Below are 21,890 nucleotides of genomic sequence, written 5' to 3'. Positions count from 1 at the left end.
GAGTCACAGAATGTCACTTTGAAACTAATGTTTTCTCTTTTTTTGATGATACTTTAAGGAAGACATCACAGTTGGTTTTCAAGGTACTCAACCATTTCCTTCAAGTTATCTAGGTTGTCTAACAAAAGCTGATTTACAATGGGAGGTGTCTACCACAGGTGCCATTAAGTCTAGAGCCATGAGACTGACTTCTCCCTGGACATCTATTTAACAAGATTATGATGTGGAAGGGTACTGCTCTACTCTGTGTGAAGTGCAAGGCTTTTTATCCCGAGAAATTATTTTCTACTCCTCTTAGCTAAAACACAATGAAGTTTTTCTAATCTATTCTTAAGGGAAGGCAAGAAAACTTAACTAATATATACATTCACAAGTAAGCAGGCTAGCATCACTTTTTTTTAAATTTACTTCCAAATCAAGAAGCATTCGAATTAAGATGAAATAACAAACACATCATCCTTGTGCTCTTCCCCAGCAGAGTTTTGCAACTGTAAGTACATAACAAAAATGTATCTATATGGGACAGAGATCTAGCATGTTCTGAAAATGTGCATTAAGTAAGATTGGTTTCTGCACACAAAAGCAGAAAAAAAATAAAAGCTTGCATCTTAGCAATATTTGAAATTACAAACAAATTACTTTTCAGTCTCTCTTCTTACTTGACTAATTCCCACTCTAATACAGATATTATGTAAACAAACACTAAAATCCTTTTAGTGTGCTTAAAGACAAAAGCTATCCTTATTTTTTCTCAGCTGGAGAATTACGTGTGGCAACGACTATAGTGAGAATTTTAACATTTGAGGGAAGAATCTTAAAGCAAGAGATGAAACCTATGATCAGCATATTCTAACACAGGCCAGCATTGCTAGGCTCGTTTGGGATTTTTTTTTTTGTTCATCATTTTGTGTTTATTTTGCTGTTAGTTGGGGCTTTTGGTTGGGGTTTGTGTTGACTTTGGGGTGTCTTGAGAGCAGGCAGTGTTTTCTATTTCAAGGTTATTGAAAGTCAAGGGTAGGGAAGAGTCCTGAATTTAACTGGATCCAAACTACAGAATCAGTCAAGACAATTCTGAATATTAGATTTTTCTTAGTGAATACTTTTAAGACAAAATTAATCATCAAAGAAATGCAGACATTACAAAAAGTAAACAAAACCCACATTTTCACAGAACAAGAACCTAAAAGATAGTGAATGCAATAAAATGGAACTAATTTTCCCATTACAAATAACAGTTATTCGAAGTGCATTCTTTGTTTAGTTTTTTTTTTTTCTTAGCTGAAACACAGATCACATTTTTTTTCTTAGATGAAAACTATGATCACATAGTGACCTACCCAAATATGATTCAGGTTCAGTAGAGCATAAATCCACAAAAGCACATAAAGTCACATATTTTCCAGATAAAATAACTGTACTTCATTTCTGGTTTTACCTGGTTTGCTTTGGTGCATGACAGTATCTTAATGCTTATGAATAACATTGCTTTTTTTCTGGCTGTAATATTAGTTAGTCATACTAATAAAAGTTAAATATTAATTTAAGAATCTATCTTGGAATATGTTCATAATTTAGTAGAAAGACCAATTTCGAAGTTATTTATGTGCCTAAGGAAGCCAACTGGGACGTTTGTGAGAACAAGTGAAGAACAGGCTTATATCACAACTTGCAAGGGCTTAAGTACTCTGAAAGCCCCACCAGCTGCAGTTCAGTGTGTCAGAAAGCCCACCTCCTGTCACACAAAAAAAGCTTCTTCTATGCCCTCTGGCATGGAGGGGCTCTACAGGTTCTTACAGGTGTGGTGTACTAGAAAACAACAGACCCAAGAGGAGAAAAAGAACATGCTGAGAAGTACATGAAAATCTCCCAGAACAGCTGGGATCTGGAGATTACTGGACTCATTGAACCCACTGGCATCAAGAAATGCTGAAGGCAAGTTAAAATGTATCAAAGAAATTAGTGCCTGCTATATGTACTCAATGATCATACACACAGAGGATGGATTAAAAGATCATCCAGATCCTTCCTGAGTACCAGCTCAGAAATCACTGGTGCACAAGTGTCGCTTTCCACTTGGGCATAAACAAGTGTGGCTGGCTCCCAGCTGCTGCTCCAACTGAGTACTCTGAGTGAAAGTGAGAGACGACTGTACGAGCAAATAATTGAAAATACTGTGTGATTAGTTATCTGCCATTAAAAACAACAACTCAGTTCTGCTGTCAGTAACAGCTGAATTAATAGAAGGTATTCTCATGAATACTGCCTTTGATGTGTGTCTCCCCCAACCCAATCCCCTATCAGGGAGACAGTGATTCACAGCACTTCTTGTCTGAGTGCTCACTTACACAAGCAGCTCAACTTTGACCCCACAGGAGCAAAGTGTGTTAGTAGGCCCCTGCCAGCTTCAGTGGGAAGGAAACAAGTATGTTCTGTTATTTGAAAATACTTACTTGGTAGGGGTAGAGAGTGACTCCATTCGTTCTTGACAAAGACCAGGTGCCATCAAGGTACTGGTGGGCCTGGATAGCCACAGAGTTGAGAACATTGCCATTGCTGGGGCTGGTGGCCATCTGAAAGCTGACCTTGGCTTGGTGTCCAGGGGAGCCGTTTTTTTTCTCCACCCCATTTCCAATTCCTAGCGTGTTGGGTTTTCCACTGTGTTTGTTGGCAACAAAGGCTGTATAATTAGATGGAGCATAAGGAGCAGGCACGTATGCCCAGTCCCTGGGCTGCAGGCTGCCCATGTGCCGAGGACTCACCAACGTGGGGACATTGGAGAGAGGTGGGGGAGAGCCTGGTGAGGCATCATAATGTTCTGAGTTGGCAGCTTGCTCCAAGGTCAGCACCATCTGAATGGCCTCTTGCTTCAGCTGGTTCAGGTGTGTGGCACAAACATCACATCTGTTGTCCTTCTCATTCCACGCCTTGCGAATGGTATTGGGAACTTGGAGCTTCTCATGAATCACCGAAGAGAAACCTGGGTCCTAAAAATCAAACAGAGAAGGGTAAGGGGGGGACAGGAGAGAAATGTTTAACCATGGCCACCACAGTGAAACATTATTACTGCATTTCAAAAACAAATTTATGAGATAAGCTTAGAATGCAAACAAAGGCTATTAGATATAGCCAACGTGTGCCAGCAGGAAAGCTGAACAAAACTGAGAAACTAGATTGTGTTGGAAAGGAAAAATTATTTTACTGATAAGTGGCAAATATTATAATTCCATTGCAAGCTTCAATGCATGACAGAGAAAAGGAATTAACCTGCTTCACACCACTGCACCTAATTTCTGGCTTGAATGAAATCTGCTCTTAGTTACACAGGTGAGATTAAGAGCAACTCCACTATAGCCAGTGGACTTGTAGCAAGGTTCCTAAATCCATCTACTCATCAACTTCTGATATTCAGAAAACGCAGGAAATGCTCTGCAACAAAAATTTAACACTTAAAAACAGCAGCAAAAAAAAATTAGAAAGTACCACCACTCCCTCAAAAATCCTTTTCAGAATTCAAAACAGATGGATAGCTGATCAAATAATTTACCAAGAAAACACTCTTCAGCCAACAAAGAAAAAAAAGAACAAATGAAAACAAACCACCTTTTTGTTAATTAAAGTTCTAGTACTATTTTGGGTATCTGCTGATAACACAAAACACAATAACAATTCTCTTTAAAAAAACCAAAATATATAGACTTAATCATCTGTAAAGAATTATTTTTTTCTCTGAAAGCACAGTTTTAGTGGAAAACCATATAATCAAGTTTAAAGCCTCTTGTCTCATAGCCTTACCTCATGGGTAGATATCTGAACATCAGTGGTGCTGCCCACAGGGCACCATGCATCCTGATCTGACTACCATCACTGAAGTGCAAATTGTGAAGCCAAACAGCAATCTTAAAGCAGAATTGTCACCAAACTTGCCTGGTTCTTAAAGTATCACACAGTTTTAAAAATTCACAGAAATGATGTGTGCATTGCACAGAGCAAGAAGTGACAGTTATTTGATGGGAAATTTCTTGGTATTTTCACACCATATTTCTGCAGCTTTGAAGGTCAGGCAGGACAGACCCTAATGCTGCCCCTCCCTAATTTTTAGAGACTTACTGGTGGATTTTTTTTTTTGAGTAGTCAAAAAGTTTTAAAATCAAGAGTATCAGAATATTTTCTCTTAATCTTTGTGGCTTTAACAGCTTTAGCAGCAAAAACAGAGTGCATGGGGGGGGGGGGAACCCACCACAAATAGACAGCACTCTTATCATCTAATTAAGTAATTTGATGAACCTCATGCATTGAGATAGACAAATTTCATGTCTTGATAGTTTGGCTGTGCTGGGAAAGTGGGTAGGGGGTATAATACAGGGATGGAGAGAATTCATTGGTAGAGGGTCATATTCATTATGATCCGTCTTTATTATAGACTCAAGCATTTTATTTTCACTGTTTAACTACCGTGAACAACTCCTCAGCATGCAGTGATTAATTGATTCATAAATCATGGTGCCTCTTTATGCACAGCAGCAAAAGAGCAGTTCCAGCCACAGAAGCCCAGGAGAGTCATATAAGCTGATGGGAAACAACAGGAGGCTGAAGTCTGATCAAGCCTCAAGCTGGTCATTTCTATTCTATGCACAAAGGGGTCAGAGCATCAAAGTGTGTCAGGAAGGCAGGAACTGGATTCTGCACCAACCCTTCCCCATTAACCTTCAGGAAAGGCACTGGTAGAAATCGGGGAGAAAAAACAGGACATAAAACCTGTCAAATCACATTTTCCATCCCAGACCATAACTAGGTCAACAGATCACATCAGATATAGGCATCCACTCCATGATGCCAGGTGTGCCAGGAAATGATTCTCTATTTTCCCCTTAATGAGCTAGACAAAGCTGCCTATATAGCTGAAGTGAGGTATGAGTCTTACTTCCAGGCTGCTCCACATCAGTGCAGGAAAAATCCTTGCCAGCTCTTCCTGCAGCTAGCAAGTGCCACAGAAATGGTTGCTATTCTTTGAAAGTTAACTTCCCTAAAGCAACTGGGCTTGGGCCCAGGTAATTATATACAACATTCAGATCCAGCAGCAGTTAGAACATGGAAATTCTTGGATACTATGATAAATATTCCAAGGAAATAAAGCCTTCTCTAAAGTAAGCAAATGTCAGCATGATATAAATATTCAAGTAGCACACGAACTTTAAAGAGTGCTGGACAGCAGTGAATTCAGCTTCATCTCAGTGTTAAAACAAACATCAGATCGTTCTGTGATACAACAATAAACAGAGAGAGAGAGAAGGAGGGAGAGAAGAAGGCAGAATGTTCCTCCTCAGGAACAGAAAAAAGAAACAGGCACAACCTGAATTGATTACTCCCAAGATTGGTCCTACTAATCTATCATAATCTACTAGATGGATAGTTCAATACTGGATCCAAGTCCGGGATATGAAACAGAAAAGTCTATGGGACAGCAAATAAATTTGGATAAACTCAGCTTCCAGAAGGACATTAGTCACATTTTGTTCTCAAAACAAAACTGATGGAGCCTAGAGAGTTTACTTCCTTATTCTGCACTAGGCAGCTCTACTGTAATTCCACAGAAGTGGCTGACAGCCTTACAACATACTAGCAGGGAAGAGGCCAAAGCTGAACAATCCCTATACCTTTGCTCAAAGAGCAGGTACACTGTACTTGCTGTTTCAATATTTCATCTGCAAGCAATTGTCTGCACACATTTCCCCAGGAATGCTTATTTGTTCAATAACCAATATCTTGTCCCATACAAAAGTGACAGGCAAGCCTCACTGGACAAACGCTTTGAGCCAGCTGCACAGAGGAGCAGGAGTTGAAAAAGGTTAAGTTGAAAAAGTCTCTAGTGAAACATGTGAGGTCTAAGAAACTCCACATTCCCTGGCACAGGAGAAGATTTGCTTGAGAAATCTGAGGCTGACAGTAGAAATACCATTTATATTTTGGCACTCATTTCCAGTCCTGACAGAACAAAGCATAGTGACACTGAAAACTGAAACAGAAATTTAAAAATCGCAAGAGAGTTTGCTGTGAGTTCAGGGCAAAGGTTCATGATGGTCTCTCTTCTTGCTGCAATGGTTCACCCAAGTTTAGTATAAACAGCATTACTGTAAACTCCTATTCCTATAATAAACAAATGAAGGCATGTAAGAGGTCTGAAAGCTTCAGGAGATCAGCCACAACCACAGACCATTGCATAAATGCACGAGGCAAGCAGCAAACTAAACAGAGTGCACACTGAGCTATTCTGCAAGAAGCCTTTTCACATTACCTTTGAGCTCTCAAGGTCAAGTGAACACCAAGATAGTAACTCATCTCTCGTCTTTGTTCCTGAACCAAAAACCCATATGGGAAAGAAAGAAGGTGGAAGGAAATTTTGTGCACTAGAGACCTATCATAGGTCATAGGAATTCTTGTTTTACCCAGTGAAAACACACAGAGAACAGGCACTAGTTAAGAAACACTGAAGTACACAGCTCCACCAGGGAAAACGCAGTCCTAACTTCATGGGGAAGAAGGAACTGCCTGATTGCTATATGATAAGGTAATGCAGAAGCATCCTCCACCTCTTTCATAGCCCTTCATAAATCTGTACCTTGCTGTCTAGTGTTCAGTATTCTAAGTCCATCACTAGGAAAGCAGATGACAAAGAGAATAATCCTTTCCTTCCTGCCATTCAGCTTAGAGCCCATCTTCCTCAAGAGAGAAAGCAAACAACCACTTCCAGCACAAAGCACCTATACACATTCTACTATTTTGCAAGCATACAGCAGGCAGATACTAATACAGGTCATACTCACTAAGATTTCATATGTAACTGTATTTGTTCAATGACAGCCTATGCAAGTTAAACATGGAAAACTTACGTCATTAGCTCAGAGAAAAATCAAATATACAATGAATCTCAAGACCTTCTCGAACAAATTGTTTTCTTCAACACCAGTATTACTCATTGCTCTTTACAGAAAGACAAAGTAGTCAATACTAACTAAATCACAGAGGCCAGCTTCTAAGCATTGAAGATGCCCACAGAAGACTCATGAAGTTCTTTTGTTTCTGAAAGGATCCAGGCAGGGTGTAGAAGAACTAATTAAGAAACTTTAGTAGGAGGGAAGTTTTAGCCTGATAAAAAACCCCATGCTATTCCATGACTGCACAAACTCCCTCTACTCTAAACCCAATCATGTTAGTCTGCAGTTGGTCTCTATTTAGGAAAAAAAAAAAAAGAAAAAAGGGGAGGGGGAGGGAAGAAAAAAGGAAAAGAGAAAAAATCTCCTCCATTCTCCTTTCTCTCCTGAGGGTGTACTTTTCAGCTCAATAAAGAGACCATACTTGTAATTTAACTTTTCAGAGGCACTTAGGCTATTTTCCAAGTGACTCTGCATCCTATGTTAAACATATCCTATCATCTTCTAAGCTATATTTGAGAGATTTTCTGTTTGCAGCATTCCAGAGCCCCAACAGTGGAAAAACAGCTCCTCACCATTACAATGGCATCACTTCTGTTAAAGCAAAAGTAAATCCAAATATACTGAAGTCAATGGGAGGTTTTCTTCAAATAAGCATGACAGGATATACACTATGACTCTAAATTAGCAGCATTGCACCATCAAACTGAGCTGGGAACTCTTGGATAGAAATTCAGTCAGAAATTCAGAGTTCAGTCAGTAAAGACTGAATCATGTGAATTATTTAAGTTGGCGGGATCTCTGCTAGCACAATCAGTCTTCTGGTAAGTAAAAGCCAAGTTTGCACATGAGTGAGACCAAGGGGGCAACAACGTGGCCTCCCTTTTTCTATTTCTCTGTACACAGTAACTGATACCTTCTCTGGACAAGACCATACTCCTTACCCTTCCTACCACAGAAGTCACCCCTCACACCCAACACAGCATCTTCAAATAAGCCCTCCATTATCACTCCCAGCTGAGCAAATGAAACCATCTCCTCTGCTAGAGAAGAACATACTTCACTCTCTTCCTTCTGAAACTCTCTCCTTTCCCTAGCAGGAACATCCCCCACTTTTACTTCATGTTGGGGACAGTAGAGGTCATGAGGAAAGCATAGCAGAATAAGAAAGAGCCTTTTTACACAAGCCTGTTTCCAGAAAGCACTGTCTTACCAACTGCAGTAAAAACCTCAGCTGCATTACTATGCCCCACCCCTTTAACTATTACCATTCTTGTCTATCAAACTTGAACATTCTGTTGCTGACTTGAGCCTTTCGTTTCAAAAAGGCAATGAGAGTACACCCAGTCCTAGAGTGAGTATCTCCAAAACACATCTGGGAGACTGGTTCTTTTCAGAAAGAGAGGGAATTCAAAAACGAAGTCTTAATCCTGTCTGGTGTAGCCCTCACAACATTAGTATTTCAAGGTGCTTTTCTGGCACACACAGCTGACATTTGCACTTCTCTAATTTAACACTTGTCAGTATTAACCAGCCACTCTGCAGCCAGAAAAATGTGTTCCTTTGGTTTAGGCTGTTTTCTTATCTGAAGTAGACAAAGTCTGAGCAGGGCTCACCTTACAAACTCGCAGCAGCAGGAAGCAGAAGAGAGAAAACCCTGGAAAAATAGGATTAAAAATAGGACAGAAAGAAGGAGGAAAAAAAAAAAAAAAAAAACAAAAGGTGTTTTCTAATTGTTCCATGGACTGGCTCATGACTCTGCTGATGGATCAGCACTGATGGACTGACAGACTTACAGCTGTACACATCTGGCACACAGGTGTTTGTGTTAACATTCGATAGCTAAGCAGCAGCCAGATTTTTAATTGGGTTGGGAAGAAGAGATGAAACAGCAGCAGGAAAATCTAAATACACATTCAGTGGTGCAAATCCAAGTCTTGACCAAAGAGCTTTGCTATGCAGCTGTCTAGAGCTCTGCTAAATCTCTGGCCACAGCATAACAGGGTCTCCTGGAGGGAAGATTCTTCTACAGTTATGTGGCAGACAAACTCAGCTGTTGCTAAAAGGGCAGCGTTTGTCAGCACTCTTTTGATAGAACAAAGAATAGAAATAAACTCAATCGCACAAACTTCAACCTTTATGCTGGAAAAAGCAGCAGCTCTGTTCTCCTTTCTTTGCATTCTACTTTCCTGACTGGAATGGAAAGATTGCATTTGCTTTCTTAGCCACCAGAGCACACTATGAGCTTGTGTTCAGATTGTTCACCTTGACCTCCTGGTACTTTCCTGCATCATTGTTATAAGCAATTTAGTGTCATGCACGGAGCCCAGATGTACTTCAGATGCATTTTTGCTCAGGTGTCTAGTCACCTCACAGAAGTCAGTGGCTACTGCTGCCTCTTCACTGAGCTGAGGTCCAGCTGCGAATTTGAGCCAGCTATTGTCAGGATTAGCTGCTTTCATGAGCTTACAAACTGTTAGCCTTATCAACCAAATCTCACCCCTCACCACAGTGGCAGATATGATACCTTTGCCATAAAATCCCTCTGATGACATTCACAAAGATGTTGTTCTGTGTAGCTGAGATCCTTTTAGCCAGCCTTTCTAGCTCATCTGGGATAAGCATAAAGCGTGACGGACCTATGAGTTACATGGGCAGACATGTTAAAACACTGGAGAAACATTAATTTTTCATTGATCCTTTCAAATCTCCCCATTATTAGAAACCTTGATAAACATCTAATCAACAGATCATTTGGTCCTCTTTGAGAAATCAGGCTACAGTAGCAATTCTTGTTCTGACACGCCCCCAAATTTTCAAAGTTTAGCTTGCTTTTCCTGAGAGGCAAGCATCAGAGCTCTTTAACAAAACCCAGCACTGAGCCACTATTGACACAGTAACCAGTGACTTCTCAAAAAGATGTCATACCTGAAGTGAGGTAACTAAATATCACAAGTGAGAAGATCAGCACAATTTTTGTGACACCTATGTGCTTACTGTTCCCCTCATTTAAAAGAGCTTTGTGGCAAGCTAAAACCACTTGTAACTGCTTTTCAAACATGAGAATATTTTATTTTAAGCAAATAATTTTTAGAAATATTATTGTGGGGTTTATTTAATGATTTAGCAATCTCAAAAGAACTACTCAATATGTAAAATTTTGTAAGCAAATCTATTCAGCTTCAGAACATCTACAATTGACAGGCATCAGAGAACCAAAAACTTTTGCTCCTCTTCAGCTAACTTTTGTATCCTGCTTTTTTAAACACTTCTGCTGCTCACTCTGCTGCTTTTCTCTCCTCTCTGAGAAACATTACTATCTTTAAATTGTATTCAAGTAATGCAAGAAAGCATTAATTTCCACTGTTTTGGAAGGGAATAACCAAGAAAAGGAAAAACGTCAATAGATTGATACAGTTGGTGGTGGTTTGTACAATGGGTAAAGAGCTTTGCCTTTGCAAAACTTCCTTTTGATTTTCGGTTATTGTGTTCTGTTTGTTCCAATTCATTTGACTTTTGGAAAGAATTTTACCATTTCATCCACTTCACTCTGAGGTTCCAATGAGGTGCAGCAAAGCTACCTTTCATTCATCTTGAATATGCTCTCCTCAAGCAACATTCGCTCAGGTTCTCTTTTCCAATTTCTTTTGTGCCACTATCAGATTTCTGCCCATCTCAGCTTGACTGGAGAGGAGTTGGGAACATCAAGGATATGGCTTGATTAGAATTAGAGCATTGCAAGTTTCAGTACAGAACTAATCATGGACAGTTAAAACCTGAAGAGTTGCAGTTTAACAGAGCTATTTCAAATTCACACTTTAGACTGATCTTCTTTCATGTCCCTGAACACAAAAACACCAAGCAATCCAAGAAATCTTAATCTTAGCAAGTAGAAGTAAATTTCTGCCCACTTTATTCAAATTAGATGGAGCTTATCTGCATGACAACTAGGAAACAAGAGAATAAATATTGTTCCTAACCACTTGGAAAAGAGATCACAAAGACAACTTCACAGTAATGATTAAGCCTCTCCCATGCACATTCACAGTCAGAAGCACATGAAAAACTGAAATGTATTTGCCTCTTCTCTATATTTCAACTTGGCATTAGATAGCTAACATTGTAATTTGGAAACAGGAATGAGTCTCCTCTCTGCACTGGTTCTCAAGCTTTTGTAGATGCAGAGCATTCCAAGCTGCACACAAGCCTGCTCCTACCACTCAGTGGCAGTCACATCTCACACTAGTATTGTTGACTGGGGACTTCCATCAGCTTTTTATCTCAACTGAACTAAACATGCATCTCAATACTCACAGAGCTACTACACACCTTCTTTAGAAGTTAGTTCCTGTATGGAAATGTATCCAGGATCAAGCAAGTAGGCACTGAGTAAGCCGGAGGGTTAATTAAGAGATCTTGAGAGGCTGAGAACTATCCTAGGATGATTATGCAATCCTTTAGACTACAGAAGAAAAAGACGAAATACTTACTTGAAGCTGATGGTGAGACTGGAAGGGGATGAAGGAGGAAGAGAGAAGAAATCAAGACAATGACCTTTGAAAGAATTCTTTTCTCCTAATTTCTGACACAAGCAATTTGAAGGTGTATTGATGGGGTAAACAATTTCTGACCTAGAAGGAAGATCACAACTTTCCTATTAATGAGTTGTATGCCAGCCTGCTTTCCCAAAAGACTTTATGCTGTATTTTGGATAGACAGAAGTTACGTAAGAGCATCCTGTAAGCAGCACTGAGGTTTGACACCACCTGTCTGAAACATCCTCCTTGGCACACACCAGGCCAGCAGTGGGCTGCTGTTTTAAATAGTGACCACATACTGACAGTCACTTGCTCCACAGGCAGCCAAAGTCCCCTGCTGCCTAGCCATGCAGGCTCTCACAGTCTCACTGCCATATGGTAAATCTTTCCCCCTCAGCAACATTTGGCCTGCTATTATTATCACCTCCTCCTCACCCCAAGCCATTCACCCACAGAAGGGCTGTTCTGCTTCCTTCTGCATCAGGACTCTGCAAACTCCCACCATGTCCAAACCACCTTTCAGTGACTCAGCCTCTTGAAAATCCCCTTTCAACCTCAGAGAAGGAAAAGCACCACCATCCTGTTCCTTTCCTGCCAGCAATACAATGGCCATGCTCCCTTCCTGGTTTGCACAGCCTTTTGGAGTCCAGCCTCAGGATCACCAGGTTCATCAGGTGCACAGCTCCCAAATGCAGCAGGTGTCTTTCACCCTTTCTCCTGCCCCTCTGCTGTGACACCCCACCTCACTCTGAACACTAATCCCAGCTCAGGTTAACTGACACCATAATTACCACTTCAGGTGTGCATAATATTTACTCGTTATTTTTTATTAGCACTTGGGTTTGTTTTTATTAATACTGTGAACTGAGAAAAGAAAAATCCCAGTGCAACCTAGTGAAATGTAATTATAACAGTTTTATACTATCTCAGTGTGAGTTACATTTGCCTGTGAAAGCTCCTCGGCTTTAATGTAATACCAGACAGTAACCAGATATAGTTTTGTTGTATAGCTGTTCCATTAGCACAGTTATATTAAGAGCTTGTTAATGATCTAGTTATCAAATTGTCTAATTATGGTTTTTCTTAATATCCTTTGACACATGAAATCACTTATAACTACTGCCTGTGATCCTTGGAACACCTAAAATGAGGTGTAACATATCAAAAACTTATCTTTGGAAGTGAAACTTGTATGTGCATGTACATTTCTTTTATCATTTCTGATCTCATAATATTCTACAGACTTTTCATGTACAATAATTTAAATATATTGGTACCATTTTTATGCTTGCATAAAATATTACAGACATATAAAAACACACAAAAAAATGCAGCAGAAAAGTTAAAATCTACCTTTGAGGGTGTTATGTGCCCCTAACTTCCATGCAGTCAAATCTAAAAGTATTAGAGCAGCTATGAAAGAGCTTTTATTCCACCTAGGATACAGTGCAAGAAGCAGGAGAACACCTCAGCTTTTCAGATGGGAATAATTTCATGAGCAAAGCTGTTTGCAGATTTCCACTCAGCTGCAAGATCAGCTTATATTTTACTAGCACAGTATAAATGTTTGTGATATGCAAAGGGGAAGAAAGAGAAAGACAAAATCCTGAAGAAACTCAAAGTAACAGGAATCTGAACTACTCTCAGAGCAAACTGAGTAACTCTGTCACAACTTCCTTACATACAGCATGAGGACAAACTGCTGTGCACAGGACGCCTTTTCTCCAGGCAAAGTTTTTTCTCCACCCTCGGTGTAGTGTTCAGCCATGCCAACACACATGATAGAAAGTGTGTTATGACACACAGCCTTTTTTTTTTTTTTTTTTAAGTCTGCTGCAAACATACCTGCTAAATTTCATTACACTGTGTCAGTGTGTGACTTTCTACCCAAACTATAAACTCGTGTATACTTCAGCATATGCTTCAGCTCCATTTCAGCAGACTCTGCCTGCATCTGCTGAGGCAGGAATTGCACAGGTTTTGGTATTTTGTGCCAAGAGTAGGTGATAGAGTCTGGCTGTGAGGGGCTGGTGAGTGCAGGAAGATGTGTGGGGAAGACAAGAAGCTGTGGTCAGGATGGAAGCTGTCAGGCTTCTGAGTGTGGCTTTACATGACAAGAAGAGAGCTCCAACATCACTCACCATGGCTTTTGCAGAACCTGCATTTGGCTGCTTCTGTGCCAGGTGATCCAGAAGGCACCAGCTACACCAGCACTGACTCAAGCTGACCCAGCTGCATGCTACAAGGCTGCCCTGAAGGAGGGTACCAGCTTGGGTCCAGAGGCTGATGGGCTACTTGGCTGCCAGGCCAAGTGATGTGGGTATAGAAGAAACCTTCATGAATCTGAAGCCAGCTGAAGCTGGTACAGAATACAATATGATCCTGTGGGCCATGGTCACCCCCCTGAGACCAGTGCTGCTTCTGAACATTCACAGCCAGAAGCAACAGCATCTAACATTTACCACTGTGCTTCTCCAGGCTGGTAAATGCTCTATTTGAATACATAGCTTTACAGACAGATTAGGGGAGATTTGGACTACAGCTAATAACCTCCTGTTGTTGTCACCTCTTAAAAAAAGAATAACACAAACTCCAAAAGTAGGCATTGTTTCAGCACAGAACTATTGGGTTTTTTCAAAATTACTCACACTGTGAAACCCCAGGCTACCACACCCTTCATCCCATCCTCTGCACCCTCACAAAGTCCCAAACAATTCAAATGGTGAAGGATGCAACAGGGCTCAGCTGGAAAGAGTTCTCACCAAGGTCTCAATGAAAGCATTCACAGCTGAAGGAGGCCAAGCACTCCCCTCCCCACATCCATTCACTGTGAACAGAAGCCTCAAGCCCTTGCTGAGGGACCACAGGGGACAAGCACATAATGAGCCTTCACTGCCAAACAGCTCAGTGTTGCTGGCCCCCCATGACACCGATCTACAAGTGTGGGCTAAAAACATGTCTAACCCATTCCCACCACAGCTCACGTTCTGTCCTGATTAAGCTGACTGCTGACAAGCCCAAGAGGGGATCAGCCTCTTGACTTGTGTGGTCTGATGAAGGCTAAGATTACAAATGTTTTGCCAAATAGTCCCCAAGTGAGCCACACACAAAAAAAAAAAAAAAAAAATAGGAGAGGAAAAAACTTCCAGCAGAGGCTGGTAACATTAGCCAGCCTTAAACAAAAATACAATGTACCTCAAGTTACAGTTTCAGATGAAAAGCTCTCTAACCAGTGAGAAGTATAGATTTCCAACTTCTGTAAAGATTAAAAGACACTGATCATGACTTCAGACTAGTACAGGACCTCTCGTGCACCCAGTCACAGCATTATCAATAGGGAAATGGGAATTACATCTGAATTAACAAAGCTAATAGTTCTAGAAACAATCACTGCCACTATGGCACTGCTCTTCCCTTTCCCCTCTACCCAAGGCCAAGGGCACCTCCCACAATTAATCTACAGAGTAACTCTCTAAATCAAGCTCCGTGTTTCCCCGCTACTGATTTAGGTCTTAGATTCAGAAATTAAACGCAATTTAAGAAAATCTAGACGCACCTTCTTAAATAAAAATCATTTACAATCAGCAGTTACCCAATGGCCTCTTAAAGTACTTTCTACAAATTTCAGCCACCACTGATTAAGTAAACACATTTTAAAATCTACATACATGCATAATTCATACAATCTGGAAAAAAAAAATCTCATTTTGTTATTTATTGACAGAAAACAGACATCTGGATTTAGATTTTTTTTAAGAAAACACGACGAAACAAACAAACAGACAATGGTGTTAACATCATCCGAGAAAGATGCTTCAAGGAAAATAGTGCAAGGAAAGAGGAAACAAGAAGTAGTTATTTTACTGGTTTAAATTTATTTTTGTCTGAATAGCTGAAAGCTACATATTCAGAAAGAAAACGATTGTGAGAAAACTCTCCTAACTGCTTCATTGCCTTATTTTCATTAGTTTCATTTCCAGAGCTTTGGTCACATTTTATTATTAGTCTCTATTTATCTCTCACACACATCTTTACTCTTTCTGATCCAGGCAGACCCAGACAGTTCCCAAAAGAGATTATTCTTCTCTGAAGGAGACGAGGCACGAGCTAAGGAGTATAATGTCCTGGAATTAGCATTGAATCTCACTATTTCTATTTCTAGTGCTGGAGCAGAAGAGTTGCACTGAGATGGAGATAAGATTGAGAGTCAGAGGGCAGAAGGAGCCTGAGCAGGTCAGCAGTGATCAAAGGTGCCACTTTAAAGGTTTTAGGCCAGATTCCCCAAGCACAGCCGCATGAAGCACTTTGCAGCCAGCTCCCACATCCCTGACCTTGGTGCCTACAGCCCTTAGATAAGCCACGAGGAGCAACAGGGACTCCTGAGCAGTGACACCTGGCAGGGAAGCAAACAACCTTGCAAAGAAAAGCTGCCAAGCATGAGGCTGTTTATTGAAGGAAACAGATTGTCCATTGTCAGCCCTTCTACTCAGGACCTGAGTAAAGGTTAGAGACTGCCCTGCAGTAATTCACTCTTTGTTTGTATTTACTTTCTCTTATGAGCAAGTAACACAGGCAGAAGAACCCCAGAATTCTGCACTACTCAAGCTAGCAAGAACACTAGCTGTGTCCCATAGGAAAAACAAACTGCATTTGCAAGCTGGAAGCTGCATGCAAGTACCTGATTCCTATATGCCAACCACTCATTATTCCACTTTGAAAGCATGCAGTGGCTCCACCTGGAATGCTGTAAAGTAGAGGAGATTTTTTTGTCACCCATACTTCAGTTTTACAGATGGATATATAGTTGCACTGCACAAATTATTTGATATTTTTAATTGCAAGCATTTTAGCTATTTTTGCATCTGTTTGTACAGTTTGATATTAATAACCAGAACTGTGGCTCCAGCTCACAGTATCTGAAATTATTTTATCATCAACACTACAAAAGCTACATGTAAGGTCTTCTAAGGTTTTCCAGATGTGATACTAGAACACTGGGATCTTTTTGTTTTATTAATGCTTACAGCGTCCCCATTGAGGACTCCACTGATTACCAAAGGGACTGGCAGTCTGGAGTTACTGGGAAGTTCAACTCCCCCTCCTTCGCCTAATTTTAAATGCTCTTCATGTTCTCAACTAAACCCTGCATTTAGTATTGTAATTTAACTTACTCTCCCAAGTTACCATCCACTCCCAAGTTACCATCCACAGAATGTTTTCTGGCATGCTCACAAAATTTCACCAGAGACCTTTTCTGGCATCCACTTCTGTAGCATTTTCTGAATTTATTATGCACAACTTAAGGGACATGGAAAGGGAAGGATTACAGAGACATCAGTTGGTATCCAGTGCAAATATAACTAATGAAATCTGACATGTATGGATATCTTCAGAGTTTTTCTGGCTTAAAAAAAAATTGAATACACCACTACTTATTAAGTTCATTTTACTTCTTGGGAGAATTATACCTGCACAACTAGAACATTCTACACCATCTTCCACAACAGATGTGAACCTCTCATTCCCCACCCAACCTTCTGCCCCTGTTCCCAGCCAGACTTAGTACAAAATTGGTTTCACACTTATACTTGGCAGCAATGCCAGACATATCAGATACATAAGGTGTTTGCAGCTCTGTTCCACACAAATAAGCACTAAAACGTCTCTGTCCTGAACTTTGTTATGGTTAGTTTCCTCATGCTCATGTTGGTGTTTTTTAAAAATCTACACAGAAAAGTGCTTTTGCTATTTAATAGCATATAAAGTCAGCTCTCAAAGGGCAGTACAAAAAGAAATCTCAAAGGTTTGAAGATGGCCCAAGTTATTCTTCTCAATTACATTTAGAAGTGTTTTTAACTTCAAGACAGAAATCTACAATGCAATGAATAAATAATTCTGACCCCTTCTTGCAAAATCAGTCCCAAACAGAAATTGCAAAACCATGCACTTCCTATACTCTGTTTGCCCAAGTCCCCAGTTCTGGCTGATCCAAGAATACTTGTAGGTTTTTCAGTAAGAGAAGCAAAGCAACATAATGACAGAAAAGCTGAGTTTGGAAGGGACCCCGGAGGTGATCTCTATACAATGTCCCTGCTCAAGTAGGACCACCTAAAACAGACTGTCTAGGACCAGGTCTGGTCCAAACAGCTTTTGAACATCTCCAAGGGTCTCCACAACCTCTCTGGACAACTTGACTCAGTGCTCAGTCACCTGCATGGTGAAAGCATGTTTCCTGATGTTCAGATGGAAGCTCCTGACATTTTTCCTTATTTCTTGTAGAGTAGTCCAGATCTGTGTGGGCTGTGATACCTGGCAGAGCAGATGTTCAAATCACTGTCTGGGACATGACTGCTAAAAATTTCCCATATCTGTACATACTCACTATTCATCACAGCAACCACTACTGAAAGTCCTTCTCCCTCACCTCCTCAGATGAGGGAATTCTCAGGCTTCCTTTACAGTGACAGAGCAGAAATCATCTACTGTACATGCACAAACTGGGCTCAGAACTCATATGATCAAGTCTACTGTCAAATACATTGTGGCACACTCCAAAGCAGGAGCAAACGTGCAGAGCAGTGCCATGCAGCCCTGGGACATGCTCTGCCTGGGTGGGAAGCAACTATGGTCCTGCTGACAGATTTGGGACACTGCCTTAAGCCTATTCTTGATTTAATGCATTAAAATGTGTCTTTAGGTCTCATCTCAGGAAAGTGATTCCGATGTCACATTTCATTTGCAGCGTTAGTACATCACTCATGAGATAAATCCATGAAACAGGTTGCCAAAGTCACTACAAGTAATGTCTGAAACAGAATTTTTTAGGGTGAAGGCAGTAGTCTGCAACCCAGTGCTTCTTCATATAGCCAAGCAAAGCTATAAAGGGACTTCCACAGGGAGGGACATATTCGAGCTATAATGGCTCATAATCTGCAGTAACTTACAGAAGTGTCCCTTTGCCTCCTACAAAGTTCATTAAATTTTAACATAAGTCTGGAAACAGAAGTAAATAGTACAAGAAACAGCCCAGATGATAATTTTGAATGGTATCACAGCAGAAAAATCCCATGTGAGGGGAATACGTGTCACAGCTTCCACAGAGCTGTAAAAAGGCTTGGCCAACAAACATGGGGTCTGGGTAGCCATGCTGCAGACCCACAGCACCCTGCTCACAGCTAAGGAGTCCCTGACTCAGACCACAGAGATTTGATGCCAGTACAAAATTCAGTGTTCAGATGTTTGCCATAGCACCCTCTCAATTCTGCTCTGAGAGCACAGAGGCACCATGCAGGTGAAGAGCTGTGGGTGCTGAACCAGCCCCCTCTCCCTTCCATGCCATCTCCCCAACACCCTCTTGCCCCTTTGAGCTCCCCAGGGTTTCTGGCTACCAAAAACTTTTCAGGAGTCAAGATACGTCTGTGATATGTAAAGGACTAGAAAAAATAAAATAGAAACCCTGTAAAGCTAAAAATAAATGTAAACTCTTCTGGTATTGGTTGGGTGGGGTAGATGGGGAAGTAAAACACAGTAACAAATCCAGATATTATGCAACTTACTCCATGGAACATCTTTTCTTGATTATGTTTATTAGAGAGCTCCTATCCAAAACCTCAAATTACCCTAATTTGAAACACATTAGATTTTTTAATGTAAAATACTAACCAAAAGAAACTAAATCTTGCAAGAGCAAGAAGGAATCTGATTTTTTGCCTCTAATGATAAACAACTTTCACTGCAGTCAGAAAACAAGAGCAGGTCTTTAGCTCTTTAAAGTGCTCTATATCCTTTAAAACACTCATGGCCTGGTCTTGCTTACACTAATTCCATTAGTACTGAATTTCAGGACTGCATCTTTCCATTTTCCCTCCACACACAGTCCCAAAGTTTTCCTTTACTCCTCACTCTTCTCTAAGTACTGCAGAGACATGCAACAACTTTCCTTTCTTTCCAGCCTTTTGTGAATTAAAAAGAAGTCCTTCCATAAAACATAAGGATTTCTTTATATATGGCACTTCAAACAACTGTCAGCAAACACAGCACACAGCAGTTACCCATGAAGAAAATGCTAGAAGATCATTGCATGCTGAGAATTAACTCCCTTTTCCACTGTCTCTGAAAAATGGAGAAAACAGTGTTCTCATTTAAAATTACAGAAGCTTAAATAAGGAAAAATTTGGCTCTTGGAGCATTTTATTTTCCCCTTTCAAAAGCAACAAACGGAAAAGCAAATTTCTGGAATCTTGTCTTTGACCATGTTTTCCTTCCATAAGCAACCTTCAACCACATAGCTGAGCAAATTAATACCATCGAGTCAGTTGTTTGTTTCCTCAGCATCCACTTCCTCTAAACAGCTCACGAATATCGACCACTCAACTGAGGCATAATCTGAAAAGGTCTAATGCTCAAGATTCTAACTTTTATTAACAGAGCTTCTAACCAGCTTAGCTGTGCATGTAAAGATTTAACAGATAATTTTTTAGGTATGGTGGGGAAACATTAATAGATGGAGGGTGTTGACTGAAGTGAAACACAAACGCTAGTGAGCAGACATTATGAAAGTGGATATTTGGACATTTTGCTCTGCCTAAATTTTACTGCACTCACCACTACAGTATGCAATCATCTTTCAGCTCTAAAATTAAACTGTTAGTTTTCATCTTCTCTCCAGATGGAGAAGCAAATAAAACAGAGTATGAACACTTCTTTTGACATACCAGGTGCTTAGACCAACAGACATCGACCACACAAATCACAGTATATTCAGCTTGAGAAAATCAAATCAAAGAAATAACTTCATATGTGAATCAGTCTACAGGGAGATTTGCAATGAATTTTACTGAGACTCACCCTCAAGCTAGGTGTACAAGGCCTATATTTCAATCAGAAATATGCACTTTTGTATTTTCATTCTGACTAGTCTTGGATATTCAGTTTCTACTCCAGAATTTTAATTAATAGTTCAGTTATTGTAAGCCCACTCACTGAGCACTCCAAGTTTGGCATTGTGTTTCACTGGAAGTCTTTACACAGAGGGGAGAACAGGTTGCATTGCCAAGGAGCTAGGCTTGAGCAGTAGCAGAAATGCATCAGACTGAAGGCTCTGTGCATTGCACATTTCTTTACACATAGCCATTTCACCTTTTCAGCCTAATTTAAATCTTTAAGGTATACACAAAAACTCAAGGTACAGATTTATGCCCGCCAAGCTATGTTCCATGTAGTAGAGACTAGCTAACAGATATCACTCAAATTCTGCTACTTCCTCTACTGGATTAGCACTCATAATTAAGAAAAAATAAATTTGTTCTCTGCTTTGACATCCATAAAGTTGTCTGACAAACCCACAGACTGGCAAGGGTACACTGCAAGTCCTTCTCCTGTCTTTTACCATACTGTGTCTGACAAGTGACCAAAGCCCAGGCATCAGGGAACAGAGGGAGAAAATACTAAATACAAAACTAGAAGCAGTTGCACCCCACCTGAAAGCCAGCTCCTGCCCAGGTCAACTAGCACTTGTGTGAGTGGAAGGAGTATATTAATTTTTTTCCCCCTACCAAAACTCCCTTAGTGAGCTGATGAGATATCCACTTTTCCATCCAACAAAACCTTTAGCACATCTTAGGAAGCAGGCTGTTAGTCTAAGATCAAAAACTCAACATGATGAGAAGGATACAGTAAGCCAGTGCAAACTGAATTCATGCAGGAAGTTGAAGCGAATGGAAAAGAAAATCAAAACAGTCAGCAAAGTGAAAGTTTATTGACAAAGGAAAGGCTCATTCATCATGTAAGAAGTTCAGCACAGAAAACATTCACCTTCCTGACCTGGAATCTGTGATAAGGTCAGGATCCCTCATTTAGGGATCTCTCAATGACAAGTCCAACTACTTCAGAGATAAGATTTTATTAGTGCTACTAAAATACAAACACCTGGAACTGGTTTCTGCTGGTGTAAGCACACTTTTTGTCTTAGGAATCCATTTGGAAACTGAGAACCAGATCTTTAAATTACTGAAGTCCACACACTTGGCAGACTTTGGGACCCATTGCAAGTGCAGTTGGATTATTTTGTGACTTTCATAGTTCTGTACCACAACTTCAACCTATTCTGAAAAGCTGACAATTACACATACCTCAAAAAGACAAAACCAAGAGTATTAACAGTTCCTCACTGACACAGCAATATATCCAAAGGTAACATCAGGCATGAAAAGAAAATGTGATGCAAAAAGATTTCAATTCAGTTCATATCTGAAGAGCATCTGGATAGTATCACAAAGCCATATACCAAGATGGGATACTCTGACATCACTTACACCTACGTACACTCCTCTAGTTAGAGGAGGAAAACAGGCCACCTTTCAGTGTCTGAGTTGGTAAAGTCACCTTTTGAGGACTGAGCCTTCTTTCACTGACTATAAAAATA

At 40.4% G+C, this 21,890-nt stretch overlaps 1 protein-coding gene across 1 annotated transcript in view; it reads right to left on the bottom strand.

Annotated features, from left to right (window-relative positions):
• KIF26B (kinesin family member 26B) overlaps positions 1 to 21,890 on the bottom strand; it is a 270,762-nt gene that overhangs the window by 182,964 nt on the left and 65,908 nt on the right. Inside the window, exon 3 of the mRNA XM_014878071.2 lies at positions 2,451 to 2,984. Within this exon, the coding sequence (XP_014733557.2) occupies positions 2,451 to 2,984 (534 nt within the window). The remainder of the gene's footprint in view (positions 1 to 2,450; positions 2,985 to 21,890) is intronic.

Source organism: Sturnus vulgaris, chromosome 3, assembly GCF_052056855.1.
Source record: "Sturnus vulgaris isolate bStuVul1 chromosome 3, bStuVul1.hap1, whole genome shotgun sequence".
NCBI classification, from domain to species: Eukaryota; Metazoa; Chordata; class Aves; order Passeriformes; family Sturnidae; genus Sturnus; species Sturnus vulgaris.
The sequence above is the reverse complement of the archived record's forward strand: the minus strand, read 5'-3'. Positions and strand labels throughout refer to the sequence as shown.